This window comes from Ursus arctos, chromosome X (genome assembly GCF_023065955.2).
Source record: "Ursus arctos isolate Adak ecotype North America chromosome X, UrsArc2.0, whole genome shotgun sequence".
Taxonomy (NCBI): Eukaryota; Metazoa; Chordata; class Mammalia; order Carnivora; family Ursidae; genus Ursus; species Ursus arctos.
The window spans coordinates 73,991,047-74,009,662 of NC_079873.1; the positions used below are offsets into that span (position 1 = coordinate 73,991,047).

At 35.4% G+C, this 18,616-nt stretch overlaps 1 protein-coding gene across 7 annotated transcripts in view; it reads left to right on the forward strand.

The window, feature by feature from the left end:
- The window catches only part of DIAPH2 (diaphanous related formin 2), a 992,113-nt gene that overhangs the window by 748,192 nt on the left and 225,305 nt on the right, over nucleotides 1–18,616 (forward strand). For all 7 annotated transcript variants that reach the window (XM_026483534.4, XM_057313012.1, XM_026483533.4 and 4 more), the window contains one exon: nucleotides 11,377–11,541. In XM_026483534.4, coding sequence (XP_026339319.2) covers nucleotides 11,377–11,541 — 165 coding nt within the window. The remainder of the gene's footprint in view (nucleotides 1–11,376; nucleotides 11,542–18,616) is intronic.

Sequence of the window (18,616 nt, forward strand, 5' to 3'; positions counted from 1 at the left end):
TAGTGTAGTGTAGTGTAGTGTGTGTGTGTGTATGAATTTAGCTAGCATCTCTTATGCCTTTGAGCAGAAGAAAACTGATCCTGTCACTTCCTTGTTTAAAACTCACCAAAGACAATTTTCTCAGGAAAATTTTCAAAATGCTTAAGAGACCTGTAGAATCTAGCCCCTATGCACTTCAGGAACTTTCTCCCTCCTGTCTCCCACTTACTCCATAGGTTTTCACATCCCAGGCCTTTTTCCTCTTCTTCATGTTCTTAGAATATTTAATATCTTCCAGAGCCTTCATACACTCTACCCCAGTGTTCCTCCTCTTGGCTCTTCCCCTTCAGGTCTCCAGTCTCCCAAATATACATTCTTTAACAACCTCTGCTTTACAATTGTATTTATTTTTCAATTTTTAATTTTTTATATTTCTTTGTTTAATGTATGTCTTCCCACTAAACTATAATGTCTATGAAAGCAGTGACCAGTGACCTTTTGTGAATATTTACTACTGTATTCTCAGCACCTAGAAGATACCTGGCACATAGCAGGCACTTAATAAATAGATTTGAATAAATGAATGAAAAAATCACTCTGTTGGGTGTCTAAGAATGCAGAGGTGGTCCGTTTTCAAAGGAAGGGTAAAAAATCTACACAAAAGACAAAAGGGAGTGAATAATTGACAGGGGGTAGAGAAAAGGAGTTCTGAGTGTACCTCTTACCTTTGTCATCACATTTGTGGCTTTAACTGGAAGCTGATTTAAAAACATTTTCTTTATACCTGGCTGACTTAGGCCATCTGTGGAAAAGTGGGGTCACTACAAAATGGTTTCATCTCTCCAGTAACATAATTGCCTCCTATATGTTAAAAACTGGGGATCTTGGTTCAAAATTTTTATCATTAACTATGGTATCTTTGTTATATTAAGTGTCCTATGCCTAAGTTTTGTAATGTGATTTTTAAAAGAATTTTGTAGTCTATATTCTAAACTATTTTAAAGTATTGTGTTGAATCCAAATGGAAATTAATAGATGCATTCCTTATTGTCTTTGTTAATGTTTCACATTTTAAAATATTTGTCCACACCTATTCATCATATAATGTGTGATTTGTAAGTAAATTCCAACTACTTTAATATGCGTTAATGTTATTTTTAAAAGATAAATTTCTTTGAAATATCAATTTTTTACTAAAAATGATAGACTCAAATTGAAACATTAATATTTTCTTTTTCGCATTTAGAGGAATATTTTCTGGCAGGCTATGAAAAGAGGAAATGATATTTATATTCTTCAATGGAGTGTGTATTTGTGACTTCCTTTTATTTTAATGAATAATTATGCCATGTTGCTAACTAAAGCTTGTGTGAAGGTTAAGTGGATCTCAAGCTGATTTTTCCATGTTCTCAATAATCCAACAGTAATGCTATTTCAAATTTAAAGTTTTTTATTAAAATCATAACTAATGTACTCCCTATGAAAATGAGAACATTTAAGAACTGCTTTAACTCAATTAGCTGTGAGATACATAAACTTCTTCATCCCCAATGCCCTGCTAATGTTTATTTTGGTTCTATTGGAACAAGATTTCTGTGATAACAATTACTCTTTATATCAAAATTAAGTAAATGATAAATAGTGTTGTCTGCCTAGTATTTGATGAAGCAATACTATGCAAGGGAGGAAAAAGTTTTCCTCAACCCTCTCAGGATCTCTTGGTAGGTCTAAAAATTAAGCTGACAAAGAGATTATTAACAGGAGCAAAGCATAGAGATTTATTGAATATAACTTTCACATGATGTGGGAACCTTCATTAGGAAATGAAGACCCAAAGAGATTGTTAAACTTCTTTTTTCTTATGCTAGATTTGCTCAAGACTACAAAGTTGTGGAAAGGTATAATAGGGCAAAAAGCATAAGCTAAGTGTATTAAACTGAGGGGAACTTAGCAAGCCCTGTTCATTCAGGTTCTTCTCAGTATCCCTCTATCTTGGAAATAAGGGTTTTTTTTCCCTCAGGGTATAAGGAAGCCACTTCACACATGGAGGTCTTATAACTTGCTTCAGGAGAAGGTCAGAGTGACCTTCCTGCTTCCTCCCTTCTCTTAAAATTTTGAATATGCCATGGTGCCATATTTTGGGGTAGCATGTCCTGAACCCTATCAGCTATTTTACCAGTTAGAAGGCAAGGGATAACAATACCTGCCTTTAACCAATTTATAGACAAGTAGGCATAGCTACCAAAAATAGTGAAAAATGGTATATAATATATCTAAAAGTATAAAGAAAATAATTTGCTTTTATTTGACTAAATGCCTATGGATGAATTATAGCTGTTTCAGGTTGAATTTTAAGTCCATGCTCTTACAATATTACTAAGGAATATACTCCACAAATTTATATACAGTCACACAAAAATATAGATTATGAAGCTTTAGACAATTCTGTATAGTACATAAATGCCCAAGTAAGTGAAGACTTTCCCTAGGTCAGATTTTCAAGTGAGTTTATATAAAAAGGCTTTATGAGAGTTATGATATGTGTTTCATAAATTGAATTTCCAGGTTCAGTTCAAGATTAAGATCAAATGGTTTAAAATTAATACTTACAAAGTTTAACATTTTACCAGCTAGTGTTTTAAAATGTTGAACACCTTTTAGTTTATCAACCTTGCAATGAACGCTTCTCTTAGGGAGAAGATGATGCAATTTTAATTCACAGTTATTTTGACTAACTTCCAAGCTGGAAAAATCAGAAATATTTGTCTTTGTAGAGTAAGGAATTTAAGTCAAATATTAAAAGAAAAATTGCTCTAAATTGCTTTTCCCCACTTATATTTGATAAGTACTTTATATATATAGGATATGCTCACTTTACCACCTTAAGGTTTTCCTTATTTTAAGGATATAAAGTACTATGAATTACCTCATCTTGGAAATTCTTCTTTGAAAGTCCATTGTTTTCTCAGGGTTCTTCTCTCTAAATATTTCAAAAACTCCCAAGGTTGTTTAAGCAGATGGGAAGAGGTCACTCTACTTTTGAATCCCAGGAGAGTCTAATCATCCTTCCCAAAGTACCCCATAATCTTTTGTCACTGATAATATTTCTACTATGTGCCAGGCACTATTCTAGGTGCTGATGAGTCAGTGGTCAATAAGACATGAAAGTCTATTCATGGGCCACATTTTTATTTTTTATTTTTTTATTTTTTTTTCACAGCTACAAGATTTTATTATTGTTCTAAGTCAAAGTGGCTACATGATGGTTTTTATTTTTTTTATTTTTATTTTTTACTTTTACTTTTTATAGTGTGGTTTTTTTTTTATAATGATTTTTTATTTTATTATGTTAGTCACCATACAGTACATCCCCGGTTTCCGATGTAAGGCTCGATGATTCATTAGTTGTATATAACACCCAGTGCACCATGCAATACGTGCCCTCCTTACTACCCATCACCGGCCTATCCCATTCCCCCACCCCCCTCCCCTCTGAGGCCCTCAGTTTGTTTCTCATAGTCAATAGTCTCTCATGTTTCATTCCCCCTTCTGATTACCCCCCCTTTCTTTATCCCTTTCTTCCCCTACTGATCATCTTAGTTCTTATGTTCCATAGATGAGAGAAATCATATGATAGTTGTCTTTCTCTGCTTGACTTATTTCACTTAGCATTATCTCCTCCAGTGCCGTCCATGTTGTAGCAAATGTTGAGAACTCGTTCCTTCTGATAGCTGAGTAATATTCCATTGTATATATGGACCACAACTTCTTAATCCAGTCATCTGTTGAAGGGCATCTCAGCTCCTTCCACGATTTAGCTATTGTGGACATTGCTGCTATGAACATTGGGGTGCATATGGCCCTTCTCTTCACTACGTCTGTATCTTTGGGGTAAACACCCAGTAGTGCAATGGCTGGATCATAGGGTAACTCAATTTTTAACTTTTTAAGGGACCTCCACTATAGTGTGTTTTTTTTTTAATGATTTTTTATTATATTATGTTAGTCACCATACAGTACATCCCCGGTTTCCGATGTAAGGCTCGATGATTCATTAGTTGTATATAACACCCAGTGCACCATGCAATACGTGCCCTCCTTACTACCCATCACCGGCCTATCCCATTCCCCCACCCCCCTCCCCTCTGAGGCCCTCAGTTTGTTTCTCATAGTCCATAGTCTCTCATGTTTCATTCCCCCTTCTGATTACCCCCCCTTTCTTTATCCCTTTCTTCCCCTACCAATCATCCTAGTTCTTATGTTCCATAGATGAGAGAAATCATATGATAGTTGTCTTTCTCTGCTTGACTTATTTCACTTAGCATTATCTCCTCCAGTGCCGTCCATGTTGTAGCAAATGTTGAGAACTCGTTCTTTCTGATAGCTGAGTAATATTCCATTGTATATAAGGACCACAACTTCTTAATCCAGTCATCTGTTGAAGGGCATCTCGGCTCCTTCCACGATTTAGCTATTGTGGACATTGCTGCTATGAACATTGGGGTGCATATGGCCCTTCTCTTTACTACGTCTGTATCTTTGGGGTAAATACCCAGTAGTGCAATGGCTGGATCATAGGGTAGCTCAATTTTTAACTTTTTAAGGGACCTCCACACTGTTTTCCAGAGTGGCTGTACCAACTTGCATTCCCACCAACAATGTAGGAGGGATCCCCTTTCTCCACATCCTCTCCAACAATTGTTGTTTCTTGCCTTGTCAATTTTTGCCATTCTAACTGGCGTAAGGTGGTATCTCAGTGTGGTTTTGATTTGAATTTCCTTGATGGCTAATGATTTTGGACATTTTTTCATGTGTCTGTTAGCCATTTGTATGTCTTCATTAGAAAAGTGTCTGTTCATATCTTCTGCATGGGCCGCATTTTTAAGTAGGGAAAGACAAGCAATAAAGAATTAAATAAAAAAATAAATAATATCTGATAGTTATAAGTTTGCATAATGAAACAAAGAAAGCAACAGTAATAGTGATGGAGTGGATATTTTAAAAATTTATTTATTTTAGAAAGCAGGGGGAGGGGCAGAGGGAGAGGGAGAGAATCTTAAGCAGACTCCATGCTGAACGCAGAGCCTGATGCAGGGCTTGATCTCATGACTCTGGGATCATGACCTGAGCCAAAACCAAGAGTCAGTAGCTCAACCAACTGCATCATCCAGGTGTCCCAGAAGTGGATATTTTAGATTCAGTGGTTTGGGAAAGCCTCTGTGAGGAGGTGGCATTTGAGGTGAGATTGACTGATCTGATGAAAAAGAAGCATTCTAAGCAGAAAGAACAGCAAGTACAAAGTCCCTGAGTTGGGTATGAGAGCTTGGTATGTTCAAGGGGGGAAAAAGGGTTAATGTGACTGGTCATAGTGCTTAAGGGGGAGAAAGAGATGACATTAGGTTGCAGAGGTGAGTAGAGGCCAGATCATGTGGATCGTTATACACCCTGAGAAGTAGTATAGATTTTATTCCAAGAGTTATGATAAATTATTACAGGGTTTTCAGGAGAGGATTAACATTTGTGATACCAAGAGAGTCCACTTAAAACAACAACAACAGCATTCAAATAGAGATGACAAGTAGGCAGTTGATTATAAAACTTAGTATCTCAGGGAACAGAGTGGGACTAGATATATAATTTGGAGGGGAGAAGTCACCAATATACATGGTATTTAAAGTCATGTGAATTACTTAGATCAGTTAGAGAGAATGGAGATAGAGGACTCAGGATCAGGCCTTTAGTGTACTCTAAAGTTTTGTAGAAGTTACCAGAGAAGGAGAGGAGGTAAGAGAAAAAATATTTTAAGCATGAGGGTGGCTGTCATAGAAACTGAGTGGCTAAATGTATCTGAATCTGCTGAGACATCAAAAGGAGGACAGTGGGATGAGCATTGAATTTGGCAATATGATGGTTGTCATTATAAATAATACATTCCACCATATCATAAGAACGTTAGACTAGGTATTATGCAAGGGACTATCATGATGGGTCCAGTAGCTGAGGAAAAATAATTTTCCCTCTACCCTTCTGAATTCCTCACTGAGACCCCCCCCACTGTAATAAAAGACAGATTAACAAGAAAAAAACCAAACAGAAGTTTATTAACAAATACACCTAATATATACATGGGAAATACCAGGGGGAAAATGAGTAACTCCCTGAGGTAGCCTAAGCCACCAGTTTATTTTTTTTTTAATTAAGATTTCTTCCATTCCAGTATAGATAGCATACAGTGTTATGTTAGCTTCAGGTGTACAATACAGTGATTCAGCAATTCTATACATTGCTCAGTGTTCATCATAAGTGTGCTCTTTAATCCCCATCCTCTATTTCACCCATTCCTCCAACCTACCTCCCCTCTGGTAACTATCAGTTTGTTTTCTATAGTGAAGATCTGTTTCTTGGTTTATCTCTCTCTCTCTCTCTTTTTTTTTTTTTTTTTTTGTCCTTTGCTCATTTGTTTTGTTACTTAAAATCCACATATGAATGAGATCATATGGTATTTGTCTTTCTGTGACTGGCTTATTTCGCTTGGCATTATACTCTGTAACTCCATCCATATGTTGCAAATGGCAAGATTTTATTCTTTTTTATGGCTGAATAGTATTCCTGCGTGTGTGTGTGTGTGTGTGTGTGTGTGTGTGTGTGACCTTTCTTTATCAATTCATCCATACATGGATGCTTGAGCTGTTCCCATAATTTGACTATTGTAAATAATGCTGCAATAAACGTAGAGGTGCATGTATCCCTTTGAATTGGTGTATTTTTGTATTTTTTGAGTAAATACCCAGTAGTGTGATTACTGGATCATAGGGTAGTTCTATTTTTAACTTTTTGAGGAACCTCTAGGTTGTTTTCCATAGTGGCTGCACCATTTTGTCCTCCAACCAACAGTGCAAAAGTGTTCCTATTTCTCCATATCCTCTCCAACACTGTTTCTTGCGTTTTTGACATCAGCCATTCTGACAGGTGTGAGGTGATATCTCATTATAGTTTTGGTTTGCATTTCCCTGCTGATGAGTTATGTTGAGCATCTTATTTGTCTGTCCGCCATCTGGATGTCTTTGGAGAAATGTCTGCTCTGTGTCTTCTGCCCATTTTTTAACTGGATCGTTTTGGGGGTGTTGAGTTGTATAATTTCTTTATATATTTTGGATACTAAGGTACCAGTTTAAATACCATCTTCAGCTAAAGACAAGAATGGTGTGAGGACACTCATTTTAAGGAAGGGGGAGAATGGTTAACAGGAAACTCACCATAAACAAACGTAGTAAAATTTGTTATGCACATTTAAATCTGCAGCTTAATGGTTGGTACCCTGGATACCATTGATTCTCTTGTGATTTAGAGTCATATTTCTCTTTCTGGTACAGAGAGGGAGCCATCCTTTATAAATGTAAATTCCCCTTTCAAAAAGGTAACTTTTATTCTTTTCAGAGCTTTTCTTATGTCTGCTGTTTCTCAATCAGCTCAAAATAATCTATGCCATCTGCCCATTTCTTAACTGGATTGTTTTTTGGGGGTGTTGAGTTTGATAAGTTCTTTATAGATTTTGTATACTAAGCCTTTATCAGATATGTCATTTGCAAATATCTTCTCCCATTTAGAGAAAGACAAATACCATATGATTGCACTCATAGGTGGAATTTAAGAAACGAAACAGATGAACATAAGGGGAAAATAAGAAAGAGGCAAACCATAAAACAGACTCTTAACTATAGAGAACAAACTGAGGGCTGCTGGAGGGGAGGTGGGCAGGAGGATGACTTAAATGGGTGATAGGTAATAAGGAGGGCACTTGTGATGAGCACTAGGTGTTGTATATAAGTGATGAATCATTAAATTCTACCTTTGAAACTAATATTACACTATATGTTAACTGGAATTTAAATAAAAACTTGAAGTAAAAGTAAACAAATAAATAAATAAAAATCTATGGCAAATAAGCATATTTTGGGATGGCATATTCTGATTCCCTTACTACATGCTGACCCTAGATGGATGAGTGCCATCCAGTTTCTACAACTCTAAAATTTGAACACTGGTATTTCTCTGCCTTTTTTATAAGATTGTTATGAAGAGTATGAGACATAACGGAAGGGAAAGTATATTGTAAATGGTAAAATTCCATACAAATGCAAATTAATGATGGTAGAATTATTTGTAATATTAGATTGTAAACTTCTTAAGGGGCTGGATTAGGCTTTAATGATCATTACAGCCATCACAATGCTTAGCATAGTACTAAACGGTGAATTTAATGCCTGCTCAAAAAAATAAAATAAAAATTTCCTAAATGAAATTAAAGGATGAAAAGGAATGATGGTGTCTAGCTCTTTTATACCTGGAGTCCCAGTTAGGATTTGGTGACTTTCTTGCATTCGTGAAAGATTTCCAGTGCTGACTCATATGCCATATATGCCTTTTACAAAATAATCACTTTGAAGAAGATAAGTAAAGGACTTGGAGATTGGGCTGCTTTCTGTTTGTTATTTCTAAGATAAGCCTTTCCCAGGATTTTTCAAATTTTCTCACTTTGGTACACAGAATTTCTGCAATCAGTTTTTTTTTTTCCAGAACAAATTTATGAAGTTGTATATCACTACATGGACATATTGTAGCTGGTGAAAAACTGTTATGATAAATGGGAAACATAGTTTTTTTTCCCCTTTTTTTAGCTTTGGCTTTTCTCTATGTGGTACAGATGTTGAGCCTTGTGAAATATACAGTTTAGTACTTTTCATTGCAAATAGAGTACAAGTAAGTGAACTTTGATAACATTTATGCCTAGCAAGTCTCTCATGCAGAGAGTTTAGGTAAGAGAGACTAGCAAACAAAAATCTCACTTTCATTCTGTGCTAGGAAATGAAGAGTATTGTCTTATTTCTGCAACTCTTAAACAAAATGTTTAACACTTTCTTAGGAGTCAAAGATATATGGTGATAGTCTCAAATGTGTATGTAGCATTATATGAGATCCTTTTGTTGGCAAAAAGAAATTAGAGTAAGTCAAAATGCATTCATTCTTTTGGTCTATTGAGGTCAAAATGGACTTAAGGGTTGAAAGAGTTGAAGATTGTTAGCAGGGAGGAGGTTGTTGTATTGCTAATGTGAATTCTAATATTTAAGTAGTGTAAGAAAGAACATAGGTAGGGTCCTGTCTCATTTTTAAAATCACATTGTATCCAGTAAGTGTTAGCTGCAAAGTAATTTTCCAGAAATGGTCTGAAAAAACAAAACAAAACAAAAAGAAATGGTCTGATTTTCTCCATTGACTTCCATTGTAAAACAAGAGCTGTGTTCCCCTCAAAAATAAATTTGGCCCCAAGTTAAAATAAAACATACTGAAGAATTCAGAAAATCTTAAATATGAGATTTATGTTTTTAGAAATTTTGTGTATTTATATTTGTAAATTTTAAGATTAATCTTAAAATCATAAAATCGGTTATTTCAAAACATATTTATCAGTATCTGATAAAACAATACTACCATAATATATTAATACACTATAGTGGACCTTATAATAGCATGCCCCAAACTATGCTATTATCCTTCTTTTATAATTCTAAGTATTTTACCTTTTCACATAATGACACTTTACTTCTGTGATCATTATTGATTATTTAAAATTTATCTGTGATTTTTAAAGGTGGATTTGGTTTCGTTTATTCTTCATTGTTAGCCCACTCACCTTTCTCTGAAGCATTCTTACCAATTTACATTCAAAAGTTATTAGCCATAGAAGAAAGACTAGAATACTCCAGAATGTTCACAATACTTGCTTCTTAGTTATTGAACATTTTAGTTTGTTTTTGTTTTCTAAGTCGCCTAAAGAGATTTTTTTTTGAAAGAGAGAAAGAGATTGGGGCGCTTGGGTGGCACAGTCAGCTAAGCGTCTGACTCTTGGTTTTGGCTCAGGTCGTGATCTCAGGGTCCTGAAATTGAGCCCTGAGTTGGGCTCTGCACTCAGCGCAGAGTCTGCTTGGGATTCTTTTGGGCAGGGGGAGCAGAGGGAGAGGGAAAGAGAGAATATTAAGCAGGCTCCACACTTGGCACAGAACCCATCACAGGGCTCCATCTTGTGACCCTAAGATCATGACCTGACCCAAAATCAAGAGTCTGAAGCTTAACCAACTGAGCCATGCAGGCACCTCTAAAGAGATAATTTTTTTCTCTATCTATATCCTCTATAATCAGGAAGAAAGTACTATAATTTCTTTCTTTAAGGATAAATTTATATATAATGATACCTTTAGTCAGACACATTTACATTTGATTCATTTATATTTTGGTATTGGTTGTTATCACTTTTTTGATAACATTTTAAAAACAATGATGTAATTAATTTCTGGATAAACAGCTTTTCTAGAGCATACTACTCAAAGTGTATCTGGGACTGGCAGCCTCAGCATCACCTGGGAAACTCATTAGAATTCTAATTCTCAGGCTCCTAGGCTCAGTCCCAGCAAACAGCAGTCTGGGTTTTAGCAGGTCCTTTGGGTGGGTGATTAAGGTTCTAGCGCTATAGCAGAATCTCTCCCCCTCTTTCCCTTTGCCCTTTCTCCCTCTCCCTCTTCTCCCATTCTCTTCATACCTCCGTCTTGCCTTCCCTCCTTCTCTCTCCCTCTCCTTCCCCTCTTTATGTGGGACACACACACACACACACAGCCTATATATAGAATTCACTGTGACCTCTCTCTAAGTAGAATATGTGTATTTAAAAAGAGAATTTTTTTCTAAGTTTTTTATTGTTGTTTCTGCCCTACCTTGTTCGTTAAAAGATAACTGAGGCAGTTTTCTGGTATTTGTACTTATATGCTTTCATTTAGCAAATACGTTTTTCATGGTTATACGTTAGCTAGTTCTGCCTAATTTACAAATTTTTGAAATTCATTAACCAATATAATGACTCTAGCAAGTTATTATGGACTGAACTGTGTCCCCGCAAAAATGTGTATGTTGAAGCCCTAACCCCCAGAATCTCAGAACGTGACTGACAGTATTTGGAGATAGGGTTTTAAAGAGACTTAAGTTAAAATGAAGTCCTTAGGGTGTACCCTACTCCAGTATGACTGGTATCTTCATAAGAAGAGGAGATGAGGACACAAACCCAGGCAGAGGGACCACCGTGTGAAGATAGAGTGAGAAGGTGGCCATCTACGAGCTAGGGAGAGAGGCCACAGAAGAAACCAAACTTGCCAACACCTTGATATTGAACTTGTAGCTTCCAGAAGAGTACATTTCTGTTGTTTAAGCTACCCAGTCTGTGGTATATGTTATGGCAATTGTGGCAAATTAATACATAAGTATTTATAAAAATGATGGTATAATTCAATCTTAACATCTAGTGATTGCCTTTAAGGTACTATTGGGTCACGTTCCTTAACAGAAAGCTACAGCTTTACAAAGAGTGCCAGAGACCAGTATGAAAAACTGTTCACCATGCACAACAACATGCTAAAGCTCTATGAGAATCTTGGAGAATACTTTATTTTTGACTCTAAGACAGTGAGCATAGAAGAGTTTTTTGGTGATATCAGCAACTTCCGGACTTTGTTTCTGGTGAGTAATACATCTTAAAGGATTGCAAGCCCTGTTGTTTGTGTTTTTTAAATAATTTCTTCTATTAGCATTTTATGTACCTATTGATCATATTGATTTCATGTTATAGTCCTTTAACAGGAATTGACAGATATTTAATACCTGTGACATAGATAAAAATGGTTGGCTGGCTTGATATATAATGGGGACTAAAATGAATTATCTTCAATTTTAGATATATAAGGGAATTTTTCTACTGAAATTTTATAAGAAGATGAATGAATTGGTACTTAAATGATGTTGATTTTTATACAGCATAGTATTATAATTTGACCTAGCTTAAAAATTAATATCTAAAGTCATCTTTCACTTAATACAATAAAATGCTATGGTTTGTGAGCAAGTTTTTGTCATAGTCTGTATGAGAAATCAGTTCTAAATCAGACTATATAAATGACTTGGAATATTTAAATTTTCTTTCATAATGTAGGCTCCTGTTTCAAACTATAACTCTCGGGGATAACAGTAAATATTAGCATTAATTAGAGATGGGTAATCAGGGTGCCAGTTATGATGCTAGAAGGAAGCAAAACCTTTGCTGTATAAATGTTGTGGAAATAGTTCTCTGCATCCAGTGAAAAAATAGATGAGCATAGACTCCAATTATGATAGTAATAGAAAGATACACATAATAGTTGATATCAAATAAGTAAAGTTTTATTTATTTTAAAGAGGAATTCTAACAACTACCCCCAACAGGAAGATCAATTAGCAAACGAATTCATTGCAGTTTGAGGTATGTTTCTATCCCCAGAGCAGTTATTTGCTAAATAAGGCGCTCTCTCTTAATTAACTATGTTGCCCCGTGAAATTGTTGGATTATGGTATGACTTGCACAGTCTGTGAGATACAGATATTTTTTGGAAAGCATTTGCTTTTATCTACTAAGGACATATAACCCAGAGCACATCCTATTTTTGGTGCTAGAAGCCTAAAAAAAAAAAGCTTTCATAAATATAATCATTTGTCTTTTTTTTTTTTTTTCCTGAGAATCTTAGCTTATTTTGGTCTTTGGTGTTTGCCCCTTAACAGACACGCATATTTAACTTTTTACCTGGCCAGTAAGTAATAAAATATGTTCTGGCAATGACTCACCCACTTATTTTCAAAACTTAAAAGTTATAAATATGACGTGAACCCATGAATACCTACGTTATATCTACTTGGACTGTTTTCAAGAAGAAAAAAATATGTTGAAAAGGAATAGAGACTAGAAAATACACTTCAGTTGACACATTGAAAAGATAAATCCAATAAATTATTTTTGTAACATCAATGTCTATGGGTAAATGGATATAAATATAATTAATATTGTCAATCTCTATTAAAAAGTGCCTTGTTTTAACATGAATTAGATGTGAAAACACATCACATTAGTGCCCCTCACCTCCCTGGTAACACAGTCATAGAATAGAATTTGATGTACTCCCATTTTACAGCATTTAAGGACAATTCCTGTGTGGCAGCCTATGTTTAATCATGTTAGCTAGATGCTTAGAAATCTTGCTAAGAACTAGAACTATAGTGGTATTACTCCTCAATCATAAGTTGTTTTTTTTTAATGTAATGATACCATTTTTAAGAAAACCTGACTCTGTGGCCTGGTGCTGTCACTAATAAGCTGTGTGAGTTTATATAAGTCATTTATCCTTCATAGCTAGGCATTTATTTATTAAAATGAAGTGATTTTATTCCTGATCTCTAAGAACTTATTCCTCTTTAGAAGTCTATGAGCCATAGAATTGCAGAGAGTCACGAGAATTACATACATAAATAGGATATATTTTTCTACTGACTGCACTTTGTGTATAGCTTGAGTACAGGGAAATAATCTGTCACAAATTATTCTCATTGTAAATAAGTTGATATTCTGAAGTCCAGTTTTGTGTACACTTATGTTACTTTCTTGAGATCCTGCTAAGATTGATTTTAAAGATTTCAAAACAGGTAACCATCTCCTACAATGTATCCTGGTCAGCCACTGCCATCTGCCTTTCAGAACACTATTACTATCATTTTTATCTACAAATCATTATTGACTTGCTAACATGAGAGCTAAGTTTGCAACTTATTAGTTGTTTTGAACTTGGGTTGGTTATGTAACCTCTCTGGGCATCAGTTTGCTCATTTATAAAATATAGGTGATAATTCCTGACATGTCTTTCTCAGTGCTATGTGAAAACACTTCATAACCTATGCTATGCAGATGGAGAATATTATTAGCCATACCCTGTCCATCCATTTGATTATTATTTACTGAGAACCAATTTGATTTTGGTAATGCTCTAGTCCAGAGATAAAAGGAAGAAAATAGTGTCTCTCTATCCGTGAATGAAAAGAGACAGACAAGTAAATACAATGTCATTTGATAGTGCTGCCTTAGGAATATCAAGGTGCTATAATAATGTAAAGGAAGAGCTGCCTAAACCTGCCTGAGCTGGCCTGAGAAGCCTTCGCAAAGAAAGTGACACTTGGGCAGATTCTGGAAAAACCCATAGGTGTTTGACAAGTAAACTTTGACAAGCAGGTTTAAGGGTTTTACACCTGACCTATAATAAGCTGAACACTCCTAAATCAACATCACCAACTTCAGTCAATCATTTGTGCTCACTGTGTTCCTGTTTCATAGTGAGCTTAAAGTGATTTCACTCTCCCGGGGGAGGGAAGAACCCTGAAAAAGAGACAAAAAATTGTAATCGCCAGAAGTTCCCATTTTCTTAGTGTTTTGTGTATTTGGCTTCACGGTTCCTACTGCTAAAAGCATATTGGACTATAGATAGAAGCAATAAAATACCAGTATTGCCGAGAAGAAAATAAGAGTTCTGATTCATGTGCTACCAAAAATTACTTCCAAACGAGCTCAGAGTTTCATCTTGGGAGATCTATTTGGCATGTATAGCATAAACAAAATGCACATACCAAAAAATCTCCCTCAGAGAGATATCCTCTAAAAGATGGGGAAAATGGAAATAAACAAAAGGGTTTGACATTATGGATTAAGACCTTTCTCAAAATAATCACATTCAAATTAATGAAAGCAAAATTGGATAATCTCTATGAGATGCTGCTGTATTAATTATTAATATCCTTCATATTATATATTACTCAACTGAGGATGTTAAAGATACTCAAGATGAGTGTCCTATATATTAGCATGAAGATATGTATGTAATTGGAAACATTTCTGAATTCACGATTAAGTCTCCCTTTCTAAAGTTAGCTTCCTGATATCATCAGAGTTCAAAAAACTGCTTATAATATAGTCAAGATTAATTAATAATCCCTAAATTTAAGTTGAATATTTTGTGGAAGAAAATAAAATTCCACATTTATAGAATGTCTAGACATCTTTTTTTGTTTATTCTTCCTTATGCTTCGGTTAGTTCAAATAGTTGGCTACACAGTCTTTTTTCTTTGGAGATACTGTGAATAGAATATCCAAAATCAGTGAACCTTATATGTTTCACTGCCATGCAGTATCTTGCTTAGGCATAAAAATTGATTTCAGCTGTTGGGAAAGTGTTTGAGGCAACTATTATACTTCGTAACTTTCATAGCTCCAAATAAATTATAGAAAATATTTCTTGGGGCGCCTGGATGGCTCAGTCATTAAGCGTCTGCCTTCAGCTCAGAGTGTGGTTCCGGCGTTCTGGGATCGAGCCCCACATCAGGCCCCTCCGCTATGAGCCTGCTTCTTCCTCTCCCACTCCCCCTGCTTGTGTTCCCTCTCTCGCTGGCTGTCTCTCTGTCAAATAAATAAATACAATCTTTAAAAAAAAAAAAAAAATATATATATATATATATATATAGTCTCTGAAATCTGTCAGTTTCCTGTTGATTCTGTTTTTTAAAGAACAATATGTTTTGTTTTTTAAAGAACAATATGTTACCCAGGCACTCAATTAATTTTTGTTTTGTGTGTGTTTTCTTTCTGTATCTTATATACTGGAACTATAGGAACAAGTCTTTATAGAATTAATGGATTCATTTACATAACTTAAGAAGAAAATGTTACCATTACTATTAATCGTGCTTTAAAATTTCCCCTCAACAAAATAAGTATTTGCTGCTATTCATTTGATAAATAAACTTTAACATTTTTAAATCAGAATTTCCTTTAACAACTTTTGAATAGCTCTTAGATGAATATTAAAATGATTAAGTGTTAGGAGGCTAAGTGATAGCTATATTTATGCCATGATTCAATCTTCTTGCTTCTATCTCCTAAATGTCTTATAATCCATTCATTTCTTTCCAAGCCCACTGATGCTATTTAGCTCTGGGTCTCTGCCATCTCTCAGCTGGACTATTATAAGGATGTTCTGACTGGTGTCTGTGTCTACTTATACTTCTAATCCAGTCACCACATTAAAGTCAGAATAAAACTGAAAACAAAACAAACAAAACAGTGTTACTTTCCTGACTTAAAATTGTTTAATGAATTTTCTATAGCCTCAGGATGAAATCTAAACTGTTTGAAATTAAAGTGGCTTCTAAAATCAAAAGAACTATGGTTACTTAAAGGCCAGACCATCTATGCTTGGCTGACTGAGCCATAATCACTTTATGTGAATTCTCCTCCCAGTCTGGTAAAGGTGAAGTATAAAAGTGGAAGCAGCAGAACAAAACACCAAGTGTCTAAGAGGACCTGAGCCTCTTAGAACAGAGAGAAACTTTGGGAGCACAGCATTAAAATTAAATGAAGGCTCAGAGGCAAAAGTGTGATTGCCATTATGCCTTCATTGCTCCCATAGCTAGTATGGCTTGGGGAATTATGAAACTGAGGTTATTATTCTTATCTTAATTCTCATTTGGGGATGGTCTTCCTTCTATCTTAAGTAATTGTCCTTTCAAAACCTAAACTTGCATGAGAGCTCCTTATATACCCATGTTGGCTTATGGAGATATTTAATTTTGAGAAGTTCTCATTTCTCTCAAGCCGTCTTCCTCTTTATAAGGCCTCAATCATGTCTAAATCTAAAGTATAATTGAAAAGCCAAAGTGAACACCTGCAGTTAGTTAGACTCAAAAGACTAAATTGATATATACAGAACGTTTTTATTCATTCATTAAAGGCAATTTGCCTTGAATGAGGATGAATTTTTGCATGAAAAGATTGGGTATATAATTTCTGATCCAAGAAGACTAAGTTATTTTGACATATTTTTAAACCTTCAGTTTACAAAGTACTTGACATTTATTTATTTATTTTGAAAGATTTTATTTATTCATTTGACAGAGATAGAGACAGCCAGCGAGAGAGGGAACACAAGCAGGGGGAGTGGGAGAGGAAGAAGCAGGCTCCCAGTGGAGGAGCCTGATGTGGGGCTCGATCCCAGAACGCCGGGATCACACCCTGAGCCGAAGGCAGACGCTTAATGACTGAGCCACCCAGGCACCCCAACAAAGTACTTGACATTTAAAGGGAACTTTAGTGCAGTGTTATAAAAATGGTGGACTTACATTAAGAAACCAAGTATATTCTTTAACAAAGGCGAGTCTTAATTGGTAATATAAACCCTGTTATCTAAAGTTCCATCATCCAACATCTGTTAGATGCCTCATAATTTGATGTATCTTTGTTTTGCCAATAAAATGGTAATTAATATTGCAAAGATACCTTTCAGAAACTGCAAAAACCCTGATGTGCCTCTCAAATAGTAGAGTTTTATTTGTAAGCTAAGTATCTCCAGGCCTCAGCACCTGTGAATTCAGATGGGGGTCACCTTAGTAACAATAATTCAGATATCCCAGATTATCTCTTCTTTCAACCTCCCTGCAAGTCCCCACTCCCACAAGTACATCTGGAGTCCTCTCATATGGGCTCAGAACATGTTAGCTATAGTTACCACTTGACATTTGCTCACAAATATTTGAGTGCCTGCATTCTAGAATGATGGGAATATATGCCCTTCCTGTCCTGCTGCAGCTCCAGCTCCCCTCTGCCTTTTGCTGGCAAAGCTGTATGGGGCTGCCCTGAGTGAAAATCCATCTGGACCAAGGTTGCAGTCTCCTGCTGTAATTTGCCACCAATCCTTGTAGTACCATCGTGGTGTTATGCTCAGTGCAAAGGTAGCTGTGTTTCACAGCACACTTCATAAAAACAGTTCCTTTTGCTTTTCTTCCAATGCCTTTCCCCTTGAAGGCTTAAAAAATTTTCAAGTCCTAGAGACCTCACCTCAAAGGAATTCTAAATTCATAGGCCCTTCCATTCTCCTCCATCCTTCCTTTTGTTCTGTCACCTAGGCATGTATCTAACTTTCCCTAGAAGCCAGGGATAAATAACCAGCATAAATCCTTTCATGCAAATAGAACCTAAGGGTCCACCAACTACCTCTGTTTAATCACACACACACCCAGATAATTCCCTTTGAGCTCAGCTGGGACCACCCTACCTATGTAGCTTTAGGTTTATTTTGATCTATTGCAACTCTTTGAAAATAAGCAATCCATGTAAAATATATGGTAACTCTATTAAGGAGAACATTTGACCAGAATTCTTCATTCACCAATAGCAGAGAACAGACTTTACTGTATTATACAGACATTGTTGAATTATTATTTATTTTATTTTTTTAGAAAAAGATGGCACCTATCAACTGTTGTATTGTGTTTGACTGCTTACTTTGGGCCAGGAGTAGATGTCCTATTTTTCTGATGTGATTGTTCGTTGTATAAAAAAAAACTAAATATTATATCATAAAGAACTAAAGGAATATGTAATAATGGCATATATACATGATTTAAAGAGAACCCAAATTCCTCAACATGATAAAAATGCCTACTGGTATAAATGGTTTTTAAATATGTACACACTTTAGATTAATACTGTAAAAATTTTAAAAATCATAAATGTTTCTAAAATATTTCTAAAAGTTGTCAGAATTGTTTATAGCAAGATGAATATTGTCCTTTAAAAATCTAAGACAATGTCGTAGTTAACACCGAAAATATTAACAAAATCAGCTCAATGCCTGCTTTTCTTATTAAAGTCTAGTAAGAACTAGAACCGGGAAACAAAATGCAATGTCTTTAG